Source organism: Staurois parvus, unplaced genomic scaffold, assembly GCF_062004578.1.
Source record: "Staurois parvus isolate SC_StPar_1 unplaced genomic scaffold, SC_StPar_1.0 ptg000272l, whole genome shotgun sequence".
Taxonomy (NCBI): Eukaryota; Metazoa; Chordata; class Amphibia; order Anura; family Ranidae; genus Staurois; species Staurois parvus.
In genome coordinates, this window is record NW_028318068.1 from 4,977,345 (window position 1) to 4,999,544 (window position 22,200).

At 43.2% G+C, this 22,200-nt stretch overlaps 1 protein-coding gene across 2 annotated transcripts in view; it reads left to right on the plus strand.

The window, feature by feature from the left end:
• Positions 1-22,200, plus strand: part of DCC (DCC netrin 1 receptor) — a 1,041,949-nt gene that overhangs the window by 452,673 nt on the left and 567,076 nt on the right. For both annotated transcript variants that reach the window (XM_089681618.1, XM_089681619.1), the window contains exons 3-4: positions 5,155-5,439; positions 15,341-15,491. In XM_089681618.1, coding sequence (XP_089537744.1) covers positions 5,155-5,439; positions 15,341-15,491 — 436 coding nt within the window. The remainder of the gene's footprint in view (positions 1-5,154; positions 5,440-15,340; positions 15,492-22,200) is intronic.

Here is a 22,200-nt window from a genome sequence, read left to right on the forward strand (position 1 = left end):
GCAATGTCTGCTTATTCTTCGGCAGATTCCATAGAAGCCATATTAAAGGTACATTTGGTAGTGCTCTGACTTTGGCACAATTGCTTTGTTTACTGCTTGGCATACGTAGCTGAATGTTTTTACTTGCTGCATGGGATTGCTGTTTATAGTAGAACCCCATTCAAAATGTTGGATCAGCAGCCAGCCAGGCCAGGCAAGCAGTATTTTCAGACGGAGGGGTCAGCAGTGCATGCCTCATATTATATCAGTACAGGTTTCTCTATCCTACAGTATCTCAGCACTCAGTGACAATCTTTCATTTTTGTTGATTTTGTTTTTCATCTTTTTGATATGCAAAGCCAAACTCTCTTCTAAAATATTGTTTTTTCTTCTTTAAATCTTGCCTTGTCGGTATAGACTCCGAACGGGCGCAGATAAGAAAATGGCAAATTGATTTTCGCAAGCGCAGCTGAGTCACTATAGATTCCCAATACAAGGATTTATCTTGGTGATTGCTAATTACATTTCTTCTCTAATATCTCAGTTTCCACCCAATGAACACGGATGGACCCGTGCGTCTTTGCGGCGCGGGCGCCTTGTGCCGTCTCCGCTATCTGCTCTCGATATCATTTGTCTGCATTGCATGGAACAGGCCCCTTGCGCATTCCATTACGGCGCACAAACGCAATTATTGGCAAACCGCAGTGTTTTACATGATAAGTGCTTTGTAATTGCAAACATGCCTCCATATTCATCAATCTGAATCTACTTCCAATTAAAGAGTATTTTTACAGAACGTCAATGGCTTTTTCAGTAACTTACAGAAAAAAAAGTTGGACGGTAGACTTGATTAATATTGGAACAGAATTACACACACTTTCAGAATCCTGTAGTCCCCTTGTGCTCAACTTGCTGCCTGAGTGCATGCGGCCCTTCGGCATACCTCCCAACTGTCCTTGATTTTGAGGCACTGTCCCTGATATGGGTCAAAGTCCCTCTGTCCCTTCTTCCCCATCGTTTGTCCCTCATTTTGGTCTGATCTATATAGTTGTACTATTTATCTTTCAAAAAGTGTTTCCCAGTGTAACCCCTGGCTCACATATGTGTGTTCCTGCGGGCCACGTTTTGCACGGGCATGATAGCCCATTCATATGAATGGACTCCCGTGCCCCGGGACACGCAGAGAAGAAGTCCCAGTCGGTTCTCAGTGCAGTTGCGATTTCCAGTGCAGGCTGCGTGCCATTAGAATTAATGGCACCCACCCCCGGGTTCGCATTCTTCTGTGTAGGTGGTGCGGCTGTACGGATTTTTGTGCGGACCCGCAGCGGCACCACCCGCACATATGTAAACCTAGCCTTAAACCTTTCATCCAGTTTCTAAATTGTTGCATTTGTAAACTTTAAAGGCCAGTTTAAAGGAATAGTAGTGGTAAAAAAAAAGCACTTGTGGGTTTACGTAGCCTCCCTAGCGGTCTGATTATGTCCATATTTCTGTGCTCAAAGCGGTACATTGTTTTCAATGGAAATATGTATTTTTTTTTATTGTAGGCCTGTGATTCTTAGGAATAACTCACTGAAATCTGTCTGAACAAGAGTCTAGTAAACATTCCGAATATGATAAAATTTGAAACACGAAATCATAAATTATAATTTAATAAATACTCAAATTAATAATAATATAATAATAATAAATGTAATTCAATAATATAATCAAACCGAAAACACTGAAATGTGAAATATAGCGCCAAGTTAGCACATCGCTGAGCAAAGTCGCAGAATCGTTTTCAGTGTCTGATGACGAATTTCTCCACGAATCATTATCACTCAATTCTGCAAGTGGTTCTGATTTACTATCGCTGTTCTCTAGCCGGTCTAAAACCGCTTTTGACCTAAAGGGACGCTTTTTGGACGCCATGGACATTTCTAAGTTTCCAGGCAGAAAGAACAGTAAAAATGCAGGCAGGGCGCAGGACAAAGCACTCGGGACAAAATGTATGTGAAATGGTTTGATACAGTAATGTTATACTATGTGATTTTAGTGTATTGAGTGAATGTCACTTTTTCACATTTTTAAATTTCCCGCCGTTCCGTCCCCGTACGTCCTGACGTCGCAGGGAACGGAACCCGGAAGACAGATGCCGGCATTGGCCGGAGGACATTGCAGGGGACACTGCAGGGGGGACATCGCGGGAGTGGAAGACAAGGCAAGTGAAGAAAAGATCCCGGAGTAACGCTGCAAGGTATTCCCGAGTGTAGCTCGGGGTTACCGCTTGTGGTGCTGAAACTTTACCCCGAGCTACACTCGGGAATACTTTCAGGGAGGTTAATTTTTTTTCTGTGTAATTCTCCTTTACGGGGGCATGGCCAGGGGTGTATTTACCACAAGGCAAACAAGGCGTTTGCCTAGGGTGGCATTTTTCAGGAGGGCAGCGCCGTCCCCAAAAGAAGGAAAGGAAGAAGGGACATATGCAGGATGAGGGCCAGGTGGGATCTGAAAAGGGCTACTTGATGGTGTACGGAGAGCCTGACTTTTGTTCCTGGGGATGTCCGGAGATTGAAAGGTGAGTGTTTTATCTCTTGCCGGGGTAGGGGAATGGGGTTTGCCAGTGTATGGGGGGCGGTGATAGTGGAAGGCTCTCTCGGGTGGGGGTGGGGGGCTTGGGTGTTGTTGGTCAATGTCAGGCTCTCTTCGTGGGTGAGGGGGGTGTTGGTCGGTGTTGGGGTCTCTCCGTGGGGAGAGGAGACAATTTTTGTGTTGCCTAGGGCAGCACGAAACCTAAATACACCACTGGGCATGGCAGGGGGTGTTCCCTATGCCTACATACATTTGCTAATATTTGTCCCTCGTTCCCATCTCAGAAAGTTGGGAGGTATGCCTTTGGTACTTATGGTACAGCCCTTGAATCTCAACAGCCAAAAAAGTAAACTCTCCCTCTCATATATATATATATATATATATATATATATATATATATATATATATATATATATATAGTGTATATATATAAAAACGTTTTTTCTCGTCTCTTGAATTTCTTTAGATTGCGGCATGATGTGTTGCTTTTTGAGATCTTTTAGCATGCTTCACTTTGTCAGACAGCTTCTATTTAAGTGATTTCTTGATTCAACATGTCTGGCAGTAATCAGGCCTGAGTGTGGCCAGTGAAATTTAATTCTGTTTTCCAGAAAACGTAGTTGATCACAGTACATTCATGTTTTAGCAAAGGGAGGCAATTACTTTAGGGCCAGGCCGGTTTGGACAGCTTTTTTCCCTTAATAAATTAAATAATCATTTAAAAACTGCATTTTGTATTTACTTGGGTTATCTTTGTGCAATATTAAAAATTGATGATTTGAATCATTTAAAGTATTACTAAACCCACCACAGTAAAATCAGTCTGTATATGCAGTAAAGCATGCTTGTTATACTCACTGTGGAACCTAAGAGGTTAATCCTCTGCACTGTGTAAAAATGCTGTTTGATCCTGTCTTCTCTGATCCTCCCCTTCTTCTACTGTCCCCAATACATCTGCTGATAGTACAGAGCTCTAGGAGTCACTTTGCACATGCTCAGTTTTGTGTGTATTGCTAGAGGGGTTTTTTTATTCTTTGGGAGGGCACATGTGATCAGCACAGGGCCAGTCAGCGCTGTCCAGACATAGGGTCAGGGGTCTTGCAGTCTCATAGGACAGTCAGAGGAGAATGAAAACTCCTCCTACAAGTTTTAACCAGTGCTCTGCTGGACACTGATAGAAGTCACAAGACTGCTATATACTGCTGATGAGAAAAGGTATTTAGGAGTTTATTTTTACTACAATAATTGCATTTCCATGGTGTGTGTACTGTGGGAGACCAGATATAGTGAATGCAGGGTCCTGGGAGACCAGATATAGTGAATGCAGGGTCTGGGGAGACCAGATATAGTGAATGCAGGGTCCGGGGAGAGCAGATATAGTGAATGCAGTGTCCAGGGGGACCAGATATAGTGAATGCAGGGTCCGGGGAGACCAGATATAGTGAATGCAGGATCCAGGGAGACCAGATATAGTGAATGCAGGGTCCTTGGGAGACCAGATATAGTGAATGCAGGGTCCTGGGGAGACCAGATATAGTGAATGCAGGGTCTGGGGAGACCAGATATAGTGAATGCAGGGTCCGGGGAGACCAGATATAGTGAATGCAGGGTCCAGGGAGACCAGATATAGTGAATGCGGGGTCCGGGGAGACCAGATACAGTGGATGCAGGGTCCTGGGAGACCAGATACAGTGGATGCAGGGTCCTGGGAGACCAGATACAGTGGATGCAGGGTCCTGGGAGATCGGATATAGTAATACTTTAGGTGTAACAAATACGCAAAACAATTGGGAAGGGGGAAAATACTTTGCACTGTATAGCACTATCTATAATCATTGTATCTCTCTCTCTTTCTCTCTCTCTCTCTCTCTCTCTCTCTCTATATATATAATACTGTATATTATATATTATTCTTAGTATCTTAGTATTTGTTTCCCCTTAACATGCTAATTGCTATTATTTTTAAATAAATCTTTTCCATTTAATTACACACCTTATTTTAGACACAATGAATAGCTTCCTGAAAACATCACAGTACCCTGCCCCAGTACTCCTTTCAAGAGCTCTCAGCCCTGATGCAGGCAAGTAGACTCGCTCTTGGGACGAGTTATGCCAATATCTAAATGTCTTCATGGGCGGATGTCCATCTGGAGAAGTGGGCATCCTTGGGCAGGATGTATTTCCATGCAGACCGCACTATGCAACACTCACATGTGATTATGAGCCATTATGATTGAAGAGCTGAAATACAATGAATGAAAGGAGGCGTATCGGGGATAGTTAGGATGGGGGCAAGAGAGCTAAATGATGCTGGATGTCCTCCAGCCAGGAAATGAGGAAGGCTTTATCTGACTTGCTGTGGCTTCTAATGAAGCTTAGAGGATGCAGTGAAATCAGAGTAAGCAATTTCAGTACAGAAGAGGAGCCTGTAGTACAGTGCAAGGCTGAAGGGAAGGCTGGAGTTCAACTTTAAAATATTTAGAGGTTTTAATATCAAACATCTATTTCATTACTTTTTATTTTGAATCTATCCACACCTATATGTCTAGGACATAGTATTTGGAGTTTTGTAGGTTTGACCCATTTGTGTTATATTTTCAGGTCCACTGAGGTTCCTGTCCCAGACGGAATCAATCACGTCTTTCCTGGGTGATACAGCTTTACTGAAGTGTGAAATAGTTGGGGAGCCCATGCCCTCTATCCATTGGCAGAAGAATCAAGAAGACCTAGTGCTGATTCCTGGTGACACCCGTGTGCTGGTTCTGCCTTCGGGGACACTGCAGATTAGTCGACTTCAAGCGGGAGATGCTGGACTCTACAGATGCTTGGCCAAAAACCCCGGCAGCTCCAGGACGGGGAATGAGGCTGAAATCCGCCTTTTATCCGGTGAGCGTACTTTCAGATTTTTACATGGTTAACCACTTCAATACCGGGCACTTTCACCCCCTGCCTGCCTAGGCCAATTTTCAGCACTCTCGCACTTTGAATGGTAATTGCGCGGTCATGCAGCACTGTATACATAATACATTTTTATCATCTTGAGACAGATAGAGCTTTCTTTTGGTGGTATTTCATCACTTGGTTTTTAATTTTTTTCTAAACAAACAAAAAAGGCCTAACATTTTGGGAATAAAAACAATTTTTAATTTTGTTTCTTATTAAAAAATACTCTTTTGTTATAATATTTTGCAAAAAAGGTAATTTTTCTTCTTCAATAATGTGCTCTGATGATATTGCACTGATGGTCACTGATAGGATGCATTGATGGGCACTGATGAGGCTGCACTGATGGGCACTGGTGAGACGGCACTGATGGTCATTGATGAGGAGGCACTCATGGGAACTGATACGCTGCACTGATGGGCACTGATGAGGCGGCACTGATGGGTACTGATAAGGATGTACTGATGGGCACTGATAAGATGCACTTATGGGCACTGATGAGGCGGCACTGATGAGGATGTACTGATGGGCACCGATAAGCTGCACTGACGGGCACTGATGAAGGGGCACTGATGAGGTGGCTCTGATGGGTGCTGAGTAGGATGTACTGATGGGCACTGATAAGCTGCACTGATGGGCACTGATGAGAAGCCACTGATGAGGCCGCACTGATGAGGTGGCGTTGATGGGCACTGATAGGCGGCAGTGATGGGCACTAATATGCTGCGCTGATAGACATAGATTGACACTGATGGGGCTGCACTGATAATCAGGGCCTTTGACCTGTGATAGAAGTTGCTCTGGGGAGATGGGGGGGGGGGGGCTCTGATGAACAGGGGGGACTCTGGTCAGTCCCACCCCCTAGGAGAAAAAAGCCACTTAAAGGAGCAATTTAATCTTTAGTATATAACTCCAAGCAGAATGAGAGGCTGTAAACGGCATAGTCGCTTTCTGTAATTTTCTGTCAATTTCGGACCCACCACCGTCTTTTCTTGAAACGGTCCCCAAAGCACAATTCTGCCTAAAACTTTATCTGGTCCGTCAATCTCCCAGCATGCTCCACCTAGCGAGCGCGCTGTTCGGTCTGGAGTGTAATTAGGAGATCTTGCAGTAGGTGTCTTGTTTGGGAATTATTTGTATTTCGTTAAACAATAGAGATTTATCACCGCCGCTCGTGCTGGAAATGACTGATCCTTCAGATCGGTATAATTTTACTAGACTGGCAGATTTCCCAGCTTTTTAAATTTTTTTTTTTTTTCTAACTTGAAGAAAAACTCCTGATGTGAAATCTGGCAGAGCTGACATGATGTACTACCACCGCGCAACAAAAGTATCAGCTGTGTCACACAATGGAAGCAATGAATGGCTTCTTATTTATGGGACGATAGATAAATAGCAGCGCTGGAACAGGGAAATATTTTAGAGTGTTTACCTGAGACAAGCAATAAAAAGACAACGGGAGGGCGATTGTATGCGGCTTTCTTCAAAGTGAACACATTAGCCTATGGCGACTGATATCATAGGGCCCAACCAGAAGACTACATACCCTGGGGGTTTTTGCAAATGGTAAAGCTGGTCGGTGCTAGAGCTACAGGGAAGGATTGTGTAAGAAGGAGGGTTGGGTGAGATCTAGTGTTAGGGTTACACTGAGGGGTGAAGGTTAGTGTGAAGGTTACAGGGTTGGTTAGCCTTAGGGTTACAGGAAAGGTTAGGTGGATAAGTGGTTAGCCCTTCCACCTACTAGCACTAGGGTCATCGGTTTGAATCCCTACCATGACATTACCCACCTGGAGTTTGCATGTTCTCCCTGTGCCTGCATAATTTACCTTCCACACTCCAAAGACATGCTGTGAGCTTAATTGGCTCCTGTCTAAATTGGCCCTAAAATGTATGAATGTGAGTTAGGTACCTTAAATTGTAAGCTCCTTAGGGCAGGGACTGATATGAACGTACAATATATGCATGTAAAGCGCTGCATGAGTTCATGGTGCTATATAAGTAATTATAATAAATAAATAATGTTAGGGTTACAGGGAAGATTAGTGTAAGGGTTATAGAGAAGCTTAGGGTTACAGGGAAGGTTAGTGTTAGGGTCACTAGTAAGTTTAATGTGAGGGTTATAGACAGTGTTAGGGTTACAGGGAAGGTTAGGATGAGGTTGGTGTTAGGGTTACAGGGAAGGTTAGGATGAGGTTAGTGTTGGGGCTACTGGAAAAGTTAGTGTCAGGGTTTAAAGAAAAGTTGGTTAGAGGGAGGGTTAATGTTGGGGTTACTGGAAAGGTTAGTGTGAAGCTGATGTTAGGGCTATTGGAAAGGTTAGGATGAGGTTGGTGTTAGGGCTACAGGAAAGGTTAGGATGAGGTTGATGTTAAGGCTACAGGGAAGGTTTGCATGAGGTTGGTGTTAGGGCTACTGGAAAGGTTAGTGTGAGGGTTAGTGTTAAGGTTACAAGAAAGGTTATTGTGTGACGGTTGTGGTAGGATTAGTGTTGGGGTGAGGTTAGTGTTACGGTTTAACGAAAGGTTAGTTTGGGGGTTAGAGGAAGTGTTAATGTTAGTGTTACAAGGAAGGCTAGTGTGAGGGTTACAAAGAGGTTTAGAATAAGGGTTACTGAAAAGTGTGAGATTAGTAGTAGGGTTACTGGTAAGGTTAGTTTTAGGGTTAGAGGTAGGGTAAAGGTTTGAGAGTTAGTATTAGGGTTGGAGGTAAGGTAAAAGGTTGAGGGTTAGTATTAGGGTTGGAGGTAAGGTAAAAGGTTGAGGGTTAGTATTAGGGTTGGAGGTAAGGTAAAAGGTTGAGGGTTAGTATTAGGGTTGGAGGAAGGGTAAAATTTTGAGGGTTAGTATTAGGGTTGGAGGTAAGGTAAAAGGTTGAGGGTTAGTATTAGGGTTGGAGGTACGGTAAAAGGTTGAGGGATAGTATTAGGGTTGGAGGAAGGGTAAACGTTTGAGGGTTAGTATTAGGTTTAGAGGTAGGGTAAAGGTTTGAGATTTAGTATTAGGGTTAGAGGTAGGGTAAAGGTTGAGGGTTAGTATTAGGGTTAGAGGTAGGGTAAAGGTTGAGGGTTAGTATTAGGTTTGGAGGTAAGGTAAAGATTTGAGGGTTACTATTAGGGTTCGAGGTAAGGTAAAGATTTGAGGGTTAGTATTAGGGTTGGAGGTAGGGTAAAGGTTTGAGGGTTACTATTAGGTTTGGAGGTAAGATAAAGATTTGAGGGTTAGTATTAGGGTTGGAGGTAGGGTAAAGGTTTGAGGGTTAGCATTAGCGTTAGAGGTAGGGTAAAGGTTTGAGGGTTAGTATTAGGGTTGGAGGTAGGGTAAAGGTTTGAGGGTTACTATTAGGTTTGGAGGTAAGATAAAGATTTGAGGGTTAGTATTAGGGTTGGAGGAAGGGTAAAGGTTTGAGGGTTAGTATTAGGGTTAGAGGAAGGGTAAAGGTTTGAGGGTTAGTATTAGGGTTAGAGGAAGGGTAAAGGTTTGAGGGTTAGTATTAGGGTTGGAGGTAGGGTAAAGGTTTGAGGGTTAGTATTAGGGTTAGAGGAAGGGTAAAGGTTTGAGGGTTAGTATTAGGGTTAGAGGAAGGGTAAAGGTTTGAGGGTTAGTATTAGGGTTAGAGGTAGGGTAAAGGTTTGAGGGTTACTATTAGGTTTGGAGGTAAGGTATAGGTTTGAGGGTTAGTATTAGGGTTAGAGGTAGGGTAAAGGTTGAGGGTTAGTATTAGGGTTGGAGGTAGGGTAAAGGTTTGAGGGTTACTATTAGGGTTGGAGGTAGGGTAAAGGTTTGGGGTTAGTATTAGGGTTGGAGGTAGGGTAAAGGTTGGGGGTTAGTATTAGGGTTGGAGGTAGGGTAAAAGTTTGAGGGTTAGTATTAGGGATAGAGGTAGGGTAAAGGTTTGAGGGTTAGTGTTAGGGTTGGAGGTAGGGTAAAAGGTTGAGGGTTACTATTAGGGTTAGAGGTAGGATAAACGGTTGAGGGTTAGTATTAGGGTTGGAGGTAGGGTAAAGGTTTGATGGTTAGTACTAGGGTTAGAGGTAGGGTAAAGGTTTGAGGGTTAGTATTAGGGTTGGAGGTAGGGTAAAAGGTTGAAGGTTAGTATTAGGGTTGGAGGTAAGGTAAAGTTTGAGGGTTAGTATTAGGGTTGGAGGTAGGGTAAAGGTTTGAGGGTTAGTATTAGGGTTGGAGGTAGGGTAAAGGTTTGAGGGTTAAAATTAGGGTTGGAGGTAGGGTAAAAGCTTGAGGGTTAGTATTGGGGTTAGAGTTAGGGTAAAGGTCTGAGGGTTACTATTAAGGTTGGAGGTAGGGTAAAAGTTTGAGGGTTAGTGTTAGGTTTACAAGGAATAACAGTGTTAGGGTTATAGGAAATATCAGTGGAAGGGTTAATGTAAGGGTTACAGTTAACATCAGTGGGGGGGGGGAGGGTTAGTGTTAAGGTTACAGATGAGGTAAGGGTAAATGTCGGTGTGAGAAGTACAGAGAAGGTTATTGTGAAGCTTTGGTGTAGGGCCGGCTATTGCTTTCTTCAGCCATCCACCGACCACTATCTGCACCTAATTGGTCCTTTTGGAATAACCATGGTTGCAGCCCTGTCCCATCAGCAACCACATTCTAGGATGCCCATTGTCTCACTTAAACAGAATTGAATCCACTGATAACATTTCACCAGAGCAGCACCATCTGCAGCTGTTACCCTGCAGCGGTGATTCCCTACCATTTAAACATCATCACATCATCGGAACCTCATCTACGTTCACATTTGATGCCTGTTAATCCTCCGAGCCGTTATCTCTCTTTGGTGAAATTGTCATTCCCCTCGCAGGCGCAGCACACCTTATAAAAGTAGTTTTACCCAGTTTTCTTCTCTACCAATTACTGCTGACACACTTGACCTGGCTGACACCACTTACAGTAAATACAGTGCTCCGTACATCTTCCATCACGCCATTTTCTGCAGGCCCTCTAACCTGAGAACACAGCACTTCCATAAAACCGTCACTAGAACATGTCCGCACGTTTTTATTTCTACATCGCAGAACCTTTCCTAATTTCTCTTTTATTGGTGGAAGAAAGCAATAAATTTGTTAGGTGTTTCTGTTCTGTTTGAAAAGAAGCAACTATTATGAGTAGACTGGTCATGCCATTGAAATGGTTTGGTTTATACAGTCAGGTCATTGCTATGTGTTGCATTCAGCCGTGCAATAATAGTAATAGGAATAGACATGGTGACCTCTTATGGCATCAAAACTGCAGTGGAAGAGTTTCTCTTGCTGAAAGTGGAAAGCCTCTACAATGGAATAAGTGCGTAGGCACCTTTTGAAATATACTCTATCCTTCATGTCCTTACAGCACATTTACATTTGTGGTTAGGGGGGCAGTAAAAGATGCACTTCCCCCCCCCCCAAACTGCTTCCCCTTAAGCTACAGAGGCAATTGGGGGTGTACACATGCCATGGTCCTGATGTCTTGCTTTGTAGCAAGAATAAAACCCTGTGTATCACCCACCAAACACAACCTATTCAAGTGAATTCAGCTGCACCACAACCACAATGCATGCATTTGTGGTGCACTGGTCAAGGCTTCTAGGTGTTAAAATAGGCTATGAGGAGGTGGCATTACACCTCCTCACAGCCTGTCAAATGCTTTCTGAAAAGCAATTCATCAGGGATCACTCTTCAGCAGGCTAACACTACTATAAAAAAATCCCTTAAAGTACAAATGAACCTTCAATTTAAATCAGCTAAATACATTCCAGATGCATTTAATCAAAAGGCGTCCAATGTCTTACAGTTCATTTTCTTTTTAAAGCAGCCACAACCTGAGTAGAAAAACCCATCCTCTGCCAGCAGCTGCAGAGAAAGACCATTGCTCTCTGTGGGTAAGCAGTGATCTCTCTGCAGAGGTCCAACATACCCCCTGCTGAGTCATAGCCAGTGCTCTCCAATCAGCAGCATGGACTTTTACTCCTTAAGGGAAGTGTCGGAACTCTGCTGAGAGACCGTCAAGCTATGGCACGAGATAATGGGATTCTGGGAATTTTCAAACACCTGTTACAATGTAAAGAATGAACCAATCACATTGTTGGTATTGGTTACAGTTGGGCTTGATGTTCGAATGTAACTCGAACATACGTTTGACAAACACAAGAACAGTAAGGGCGTTCAGCGGGCTGTTCGCCCACCATGCCTCACAATGAACTGTGCTCTGACAGTGCATTGTGATTGGCCAAAGCATTGCACCTGACCACAGGTCAGGTGCAATTCTTTGGCAACTCACAGCGCATGATGATGTCACAAGATGTCCCCAGGTGGCCCCGCCCCTTAGATATTTAAGAACTGTCAGGCCAGCGCAGCTGTCATTTTTTACACTACACTTTTTTTTTGTGAATGAGTAGCGGTGCCATGTACCCCATACTCATTCACTTGGGGCGGTGGGCAGGATCTGGGGACCCCCTTGGTAAAGGTGGCTTCCAGATTCCGATAAGATCCCCGCCCGCATACCCACACAACCAACGGCCACAGTTGTGGGAAAGAGGCCCTTGTCCCCATCAACATGGGGACAAGGTGCTTTCCCCCTGCCCCAAAGCACCCCCCCCATGTTGAGGGCATGTGGCCTAGTATAGTTCAAGAGGGGGGGGGCACTTGCTTGTCCCCTCCCCTTCCCTGCCCTGCCAGGCTGCATGCTCAGATAAGGGTCTGGTATGGATTTTGGGGGGACCCCCACGCCTTGTTTTTTTTAAATTTTGGCGGTTCCCCTCAAAAGGGGGGGACCTCACACAGTTTAAAAAAAAAATTTAATCGCCAGCAATTCTTTTTATATTCAGCCATAAGCGGCAAACCCTGCAAACAGCTGAAGCATTAAAGAATGTTTTCACTACTAAAATATTGCATGACTTAATATGATTCATGCGGTATTTTAGTAGTTGTGCGGTATCTTACCGCTTAGTAAATTGTCCCAGTTCGAAGTTCGCGGTCAAACCTTCGTTAGGTTTGAATGTTTGACCGTGAACCAAACAGGGGGTTGTTTGGCACATCACTAGTATTGGTATGTGAGGCCCTCCCAGGAGCCCTAGATCCCTGTAGTATAATGAAGCCATGGAAGGACTGCCGCATGTAAGCACGCAGTAACAACATATTTATATTATCACTCAACTTTGACTGCGCTGCTTTACATAGCAGCTATTCAGCCTAATCCCGTAATGAACAGAGGCCATCATAGTGTGGCAGAGCAAATGAAACACTGTGTCCCATCCTCCCGTCCCCGGCTTATCCGCAGTGTGCTCCCTTTATTTCAGATAAACCTCTTACCATTATTTTCTGGATGCCGCCTATTACACACCATTATTTTTCTTTGTGGATCGGGCTGTTTTGTTGACCCAAAGTTTAAACTCTGGGTTTGCAATTTAAAAATTGTGCTTGGATCACTGGGCAATTATGTGATGTGGCCTCGGATAGCGGAGAAAGCATTCATAGAGCTAAACACTGTGCATTAATCCCGGAGCTGGAGAGAGCGCTGCAAAAAGAAGCACTGTTCTGTACTACACCAGGGTGGGCACCACAGACCACAGAAGTGTACGAGCCACAGGGACCTATATACATGGGGACCAGGAGGGTCAGGTCTGCAATGCCTGTCTTATGACAATGGCTGACCCAACAGTTCTCACCCAACCAGACAGGCAGGCAGGGGAGTATCTATCTATCTATCTATCTATCTATCTATCTATCTATCTATCTATCTATCTATCTATCTATCTTTTATTAAATTATCTATCTATCTATCTACCTCTTTTTTTATTAAATTATCTATCTATCTATCTATCTATCTATCTATCTATCTATCTATCTATCTATCTATCTATCTATCCTATATGATCTATTGACTGTCAGGCACTAGCTGTCAGGATTGTATGGTGTGTATGTGTCACTTAAAGTATTACTAAACCCACAGCAGTAAAATCAGTCTGTATATGTAGTAAAGCGTGCTTGTTATACTCACTGTGGAACCTAAGGGGTTAATCCTCTGCATTGTGTAAAAAGGCCATTTGATCCTTCCTTCTCTGCCCCTCCTCTTGTTCAAATGTCCACATCTTATCTCCTGATAAGACAGACTGAGCCCTTCTGCACATGCTCAGTTTAGTGTGTATTGATAGAGAGGTTTTTTTTGGGGGGAGAGTGCATGTAATCAGCACAGGGCAATCGGGGGTTTTGCATGCTCCTAGAACAGAAAGAAATAATAATAAATAATAATTGCATTTCCATGTTCTGTGTACTGTGGGAGACCAGATATAGTAAATGCAGGGTCCTGGGAGACCAGATATAGTGAATGCAGGGTCCTGGGAGACCAGATATAGTGAATGCAGGGTCCTGGGAGACAGATATAGTGAATGCAGGGTCCTGGGAGAACAAATATAGTGAATGCAGGGTCCGGGGAGACCAGATATAGTGAATGCAGGGTCCGGGGAGACCAGATATAGTGAATGCAGGACCTGGGGAGACCATATATAGGGAATGTAGGGTCTGGGGAGACCAGATATAGTGAATGCAGGGTCCTGGGAGACCAGATATAGTGAATGCAGGGTCCAAGGAGACTAGATATAGTGAATGCAGGGTCCTGGGAAACCAGATATAGTGAATGCAGGGTCCGGGGAGACCAGATATAGTGAATGCAGGACCCGGGGAGACCAGATATAGTGAATGCAGGGTCCGGGGAGACCAGATATAGTGAATGCAGGGTCCTGGGAGACCAGATATAGTGAATGCAGGGTCCAGGGAGAACAAATATAGTGAATGCAGGGTCCGGGGAGACCAGATATAGTGAATGCAGGGTCCGGGGAGACCAGATATAGTGAATGCAGGACCTGGGGAGACCAGATATAGTGAATGCAGGGTCCGGGGAGACCAGATATAGTGAATGCAGGACCTGGGGAGACCAGATATAGTGAATGCAGGGTCTGGGGAGACCAGATATAGTGAATGCAGGGTCCGGGGAGACCAGATATAGTGAATGCAGGGTCCTGGGAGACCAGATATAGTGAATGCAGGGTCCTGGGAGACCAGATATAGTGAATGGACGGTCCAGGGAGACCAGATATAGTGAGTGCAGGGTCCAGGGAGACCAGATATAGTGAATGCAGGGTCCTGGGAGACCAGATATAGTGAATGTAGGGTCCGGGGAGACCAGATATAGTGAATGCAGGGTCCGGGGAGACCAGATATAGTGAATGCAGGGTCCGGGGAGACCAGATATAGTGAATGCAGGACTCGGGGAGACCAGATATAGTGACTGGGCTTAGTAACACTTTTTTTTTAAATATATTCCTATTACTGTATTTTTAAAGACATACAGAATATTTCAAATGTATTTTTAAAAATATTTTTCATATATTTTGTAATAAAAACTAATTTCAGCATGCAGTATATATGTATAAAAATATTTATTGAAATATATTTTGAAATCTATTGAATATGGCCAAAATTGTAGCATTTCAAATATATGTCAATATATTTCGGAAGAATATTTTTAAAATATATTTCAAATATATTTTCTTCCATATGGGAGTGCACGACACAAACTCAATAGATCTGTTGGATTACTGAATTAAAAGCCTAATTTCGGGTTGTACAAATAAGCGAACAGCGAGCAGATACTGTCACAGATATATCACTACACGCCAGTAGAGAACACACAAATCTTTTCAGCTGTTGAAAAATCCTCCCAAACATCCCCATCATACGGAGCTAATTACGCTGATTGGGAACACAAATTATGTTTTTCACAGTTTGAAAATGATAATGCACACCCCAGGCTTTTCCTTTTTTTCAGAAGAAGTAACCAGCTTTTCTTGTTTGCAGAATCCGGTTTACATCGACAGCAAATCTTTCTGCAAAGGCCCTCCAATGTCGCTGTTGTGGAAGGACAGGACGCAGTCCTTGAATGTGCTGTTTCTGGATACCCAACTCCAAACGTCTTCTGGATGCACGGGGAGGAGCTCATCCTGACCAGGCAAGTCCTTTACACTGGATTTGTTTTATGATCACCTACTGTAGGCTTCTATAAACAGCAGCAAACATACAATTTTAGGACTACAACACATTAACCATATTTTGATCGCAAGAACAACCGGATGGATCAGGGCAACCTGCAACTAGTGACGAGCCAGCCAAGCAAGGTTTGAGTTGGCTGGACCTTTGCCCAAAAAATTCTCAAACCCCGAACATAATACCGAAACCCTAGTGAAGTCTATGGAAGCCAAATCTTGTTATTTTTTTCTGACCTTTTTTTTTAAGGCTAATTAGCAAAATTTTGGTAAAGAAACGGTCACGGGTAGCTGAATGCTGCCATGAGGGACAATCCTCTCTTGCCAGATTCACCCCACAATTGAGAGTTCCCCAGCTGTTGAAATGTAACCAGCAGTGCAGGGGAACCTGACTGATGTCTGTAACCAAATATGGCCAAATTTAGTCAGTGATATCAGACAGGTTCCCCCTGTATTGTGGATGGCTGGAAGCTGTCATTTAGTGACGGTAGTAATATTGTAGGGAAATTAATGACCACCAATTGCGGCAGCTACAACTACTGGGTAGGTGGGCAAACTTCCTAAATCTAGCCACTTCAGTTTGGTGAATTGTGGACAGCTTGGGTTTATATTGAACTCATGGTTGACCCCGAGCTCATGATACCAGCCAGGGTGGATAAAAATCAATGATTTTTTTTAAAAAAATCAAAAAGATCGGATTTTTTTAATTTAAATCGGATTTTTTTTAATAAAATGCTTTTTGAGGAAAATATATTACCATCCAAAGGTTATTCCATCATGAAATAAAGATTAGTTTTTTAATTATGTAGAATAAGGCTGTATATCTTTAATTTTTTTGGTAAATAAATTCCATGAATCCATTCACAATGTCATGCTCTTCCAGAGGTTTTTGTAAGATTATTGGGCAGTTTCTCTGCCTACAAGATATTATCACAGATGATTGGTTTACTTTTGCAGTTCTCAAAACTGAATTTGACTCAGCGGAGATCACATGCCTCTTCTTCACAGCAAAAATGTTATAACATGAACAGAGTTAAGAAAAAGACCTTCATCCTAACTTCTACAAACCTATGAATACAGAATCAACCCCTTCAGTGCAAAGTTTCAAGAAGTTCAGTGAATAGAATAGAAACAATATTTTTCTGATTGTTTGGAGTGGAATAGATCTGCACAAGAAGAAAGTGAAACTAAGTGTGAGGAGGAAGGGGCTGACAGTCTAAGTTTCTTAAAATATATATATTTTGTTTAGCCAAATTAGTTAACAAACATGGATGTTTAAGCAAATCACATATGCTGGAATGTTATTGTTTCAGTTGAATAAATCTATTTAAATTGTTATTATTAAGGTAATGATTATTTTTCTCCTTCCTAAGTACAACAGAAAAGTTGTCCAAATATGAATGATTAACCTATTAAACTGGGGATAAAAAAACTAATATGAAAAGTTATTCTAAAAATCTTCATCTACTTGCATATTAAAGTTATACCAGCAAGAATTAGTCTTTATGTAGAAAACTAGGATTTAAATCAAGCCTTACTGACTAGTGATTTAAATCGTGATTTAAATTGTGATTTAAATCAGTTTGATTTAAATCAAATCCACCCTGATACCAGCAATCCACAGTGTAAAGAGATTGTAAAAGGTATTGTCAAAGTGATACCCATTTAGTGTTTTACTAACATTATTAGTAAGGCTCCTTTCACACGGGCGTTCTGAATGTCTGTTTTTCATCTGTTCGTTTACGGATGAAAAACGGACGTCCATGTATTTCTATGGACTAGCAGATGTAAACAGATTATCATCTGTTTACATCCATTAATGTCCGCTTCCGTTAACATCCATTTTTTGAATGGAAGAAAACCCTATTGTTCTTCCTTAAAAAAAAAATGGAACGGACGAAAAACGAATGTAAACAGACGGAAAACGGATGTAAATAACATAGGCTCCTTTCACACAGAGCGGACCCATTTAGCAGATCCGCTTGCTCAGCAGAGGAGCTCTGTGTCTGCTCCGCTGTTGCAGAGCAGACACAGAGCTGCTCGCTGTCCTCAATAGACGGTCGGATGAAAATGGACCGCCTGTCCATTTTCATCTGACCCGATCCGACGGACGGAAGGGGAATTGGATCCCCATTCGTCCCTTTTTTGGAGGATCGGATGTCGGCGAGTGTAAATGGACACATGTAAGTTTACACCCGCCGCTCCGTAGAGGAGAATGGAGGTTTTGATCGGGTTCGCCTGAAAAACAGGCAGACGGACCTGATTGGAACATCCATGTAAAAGAGCCCTAATGGTCCGTTTATGCATCGGTAAAGAATGTTATAAGTTAATGTAAACTGATGAAAAATAGATGAAAAACAGATGTAAACGGATAAAAAACGGATGTGAACTGATCCGTTTTTTCTTGGAAAAAACATGACTGTACTGATGAAAAAAAAACCGGAATGCTCGTGTGAAAGGACCCTAATGAAACTGCTTTAAGGCCCATTCACTTGGAATAGTTAAAGCGGATCCCAACTGTATTGGAAAGCCACAAACTGAAAATGCTATTTAACCCCCCTGGCGGTATTCCTGAGTGTAGCTCGGGGTAAAGTTTCAGTACCAAAAGTGGTAACCCCGAGCTACACTCAGGAATACACTGCAGCATTGCTCCGGGATCTGTTCTTCTCTTACCTTGTCCTGCGCTCCCGCGATGTCCCCCCTGCAGTGTCCCCTCTGGCCGATGCCGGCATTTGACTTCTGGGTTCCGTCCCCTGCGACGTCACGACGTACGGGGACGGAACGACAGGAAATGTAAAAATGTGAAAAAGTGACATTCACTAAATACACTAAAATCACGTAGTAAAACATTACTGTATCAAACCATTTCACATACATTTTGTCCCGAGTGCTTTGTCCTGCGCCCTGCCTGCATTTTTACTGTTATTTCTGCCTGGAAACTGAGAAACGTCCATGGCGTCCAAAAAGTGTCCCTTTAGGTCAAAATTGGTTTTAGACCGGCTAGAGAACAGCGATAGTAAATCAGAACCACTTGCAGAATTGAGTGATAATGAGTCGCGGGGAAATTCGTCATCAGACACTGAAAACGATTCTGCGACTTTGCTCAGTGATGTGCGAACTTGGCGCTATATTTCAAATTTCAGTGTTTTTGGTTTGATTATATTATTGAATTAAATTTATTATTATATTATTATTTTTTATGATTATTAAATTTTAATTTATGATTTCATGTTTCAAATTTTATCATACCCGGGATGTTTACTAGACTCTTGTTCGGACAGATATCAGTGAGTTATTCCTAAAACTTACAGGCCTACAATAAAAAAAATACATATTTCCATGCAAAAAAATGTACCGCTTTGAGCCAAGAAATACTGACATAATCAGACCTCTAGGGAGGCTACGGAGGAGTTCCGGACCCCAAAAAATGTAAAAGCAGCAGCTACAATTGCTATAGCTGCTGACTTTTAATATTAGGGCACTTACCTCTCTAGGGATCCAGCGGTGTCTACACCCCAAGCCGATTTTTCTTTCAGCTGTTGGGTACTGATGCCGCTATCTTGACTATGGGAAACCGACAGTGCAGCCTTGAGACTCGCGAATCGCGCTGCGTTTTGTGAAAGGGCCTCAGTCCTCTGAGACCTGTGAAATGTCCCAGAGGGATGTGGTTGGAAGGAGAGGGGGCTAGTATAAACCAGGTAAACACTCCCCCCCCCAAAAGGTGCCAAATGTGGCAGCGGAGAGGAGGGGGGGCAGTAGGCAGATAAGCAGAGCTTCCACTTTTGGGTGCAACTCCACTTAAATCAGTTTTTTAATATTCAAAGCAAACTTGCTTATCCATCCATGTCTCCAAGCTTTATTTTAAAATCACTAGCTGTGGATATCTTGAGTAAGGAAAGATGATTCATTTAGTATTTACTTCCTGGAATCCATCGCCCTTAGCTCAGACATGCAGGCAAGAGGGTGTGCTTAGGTGAGAAAACCCCTCCTCCCATCCTCCAGAAAAAAGGTAAAGAAATGCCCATGAAGACTCCTGTGATGTATGACATCATTTTGATCGAGGCCAGAAACAAGTAAGCAACTGAGAAAATGTAAAAAGAAAAAAAAAGTTTAAAACAAGTAAATATATTATACCTGTCTATCTATTTACTGACCATTTGGAAACTCGGGCACTGCCCAAGGGCCCATGGTCAGTAGGGGGCCCCATGAGATGCCCCTGGTACCTTTTTCATAGGCTTTTTTGAGTTTGGGCAAGGACACAGGGGCCCCATGATCCCCTATTGTCCGGGGGCCTCATGAGTTGTCAGTCCGCCCGTGACCGGAACCTTTCCATATTGCTAGTGCTGTCCGTGACAGACGAGGAAACTGCCCCTGAACTAGCCACCTGCATAAACTGCACCAAAACCCAGGGTCGGAGACTTAAATAGACTATGTTTGACCCAAGATGGCCACCAGGGTAACATGGGACAAGAGCATCCAACCAGATCACTGTCCCATGTGACTGAAGGGGGTTTATTTACTAAAGCTGGAGAGTCCAAAATCAGACTCCCTTCTGCATAGAAACCAATCAGCTTCTAACCTCAGCTTGTTCAATGAAGCTTTGGCAATGAAACACTGGAAGCTGATTGGTTTCTATGCAGAAGTGAGTCTGATTTTGCACTCTCCAGCTTTAGTAAATAAACCCCACGATGTCATAGAGAATTCCTGTTTCCCCTCTTCATTGCCGTTGCGGTCCAGCGCCACCTGCAGTGAAGAATTCAGACTGCACTTGCCTACACTGGTGCAATGCCCTGATTCCTGCAGACTATTCCTTTTTAGGTTCAAATACGAAAAAAAAAACCACATTTTGTATTTTGATTGAGATATATATATATATATATATATATATATATATATATACAGTATATATATATATATATACTGTATATAATAATAATAATAATTATTATTATTATTATTAATTTTTTATTTTTTCCTTGTGCAAAATATTGAACTCTCTTTGATCAGTAAAACCATTAGTACAGTTTGTTCAGCCCCATCAATTTTTTTTTTCTAGCCAGACGTTCCCATTATTGTCAGAAGTCTGCTGCATTCCTGAGTATTATTTTTCAATCACTACGAATCCTGAGAAAATTCAGCTTTGAGGTATAATGGCAGTACGGCGCAATGTGCAAGAGATAACATGTGTCACCTGCATCTCAAGATGTCATTAATTCTGATTGTAATGTATTGTTCCATCCGAGCAAACGACTGCTTCTCCACAAGCATCATCCACCTGACTGGCTGTGGAGGGGGCAAATTATAGGACACGGAGGCAGAGAGCATTCCGCAACCTACCAGCACCGAACAATCCGATAAATGCCGTCATAGGGAATGAGTCTTGCTCTTGTATAAACACACAAAATAACCAAGGAGGGTGAAACATCTTCCAGAAGATTTTATTTGCTCGGCTCTTGAGCGTATTTGTAATCAAAGCAATTTTCGCTGTTCTTTTTTTTATGTTTTGTTTATTAGTATTGCGACTATATGTTATAGTCTGTTGTTGTATGTTATAGGTTAGGTTTTGTTTTATATTTTTTTATGCCCTGTTATTTTTTATCTCTTACTGCTGGCCTCTTAACCCCCGGTTCACATACTGTATATGCGGCCGTGCGAGCCACGTTTTCCACGGGCACGAGAGCCCATTCATTTGAATGGACTCCTGTGCATGTGACACGCAGGGAAGAAGTCCATGCACTTTGGAAAATACAACCCGCACTGAACCTCGATTCCCAGTACGGTTGCGTTTTCCAGTGCGGGCGGCGTGCCATTAGAACTACTGGCACCCACCAGCGGGTCCGCATTCCTGTGTGGGTGGTGCAGCTGTACGGATTTTTGTGCGGATCCGCAGCGGCACCACCCGCACAGATGTGAACCTAGGGTAAGTCCCCGGCAGGGGTGGACTGACCATTTGGAAACTCGGGCACTGCCCAAGGGCCCGGGGTCAATAGGGGGCCCCATGAGATGCCCATGGTACCTTTTTCATAGGCTTTTTTGAGTTTGGGCAAGGACACAGGGGCCCCATGATCCCCTATTGCCCGGGGGCCCCATAAGTTGTCAGTCCACCCCTGGTCCCCGGTCACACCGCTGCGACTTGTCATGCTATTTGGTCATTTCAAATGTCATGACAACCCGCACCCTATTGTCCGAAATGGAACTGGTCATATCGGTCAGATTCCAACTCCGTCGGAGTCACACCGATTTTGAAACTACTTCATGCACCACTTTTTGCAAGTTCAGGTGCGTCTTGCATAGATATCTGTGCATGAAGACTCACAGATGTCTTCCAAGTCGCACCTGAAGTCAGACTGACATCCATCATGCGAATTCAATTGAAGTTGCATGATTTCAAAGTCCGATTTGGTGTGACCAAGGTCTAAAGATTAAACTGTTACTAAAGGCATATCGCTATATCCAGGGCTGCTGTTAGAAACCACGGGGCCCCATACAGCCAACCTAGCAGGGCCCCCCCTTCCAAAAAAAACATAGTTTACTATGCTTTAGTTATGAATGTACATAGTGATTGGTACCGATCACTCATTGTGTTCATTCAGGAAAGGAAGGGGCTGGTAAATGTGATGTATTAACTGGACCCTTTCCCCACTCTCCATCCTGAAAGATCTTACTGAATAATTG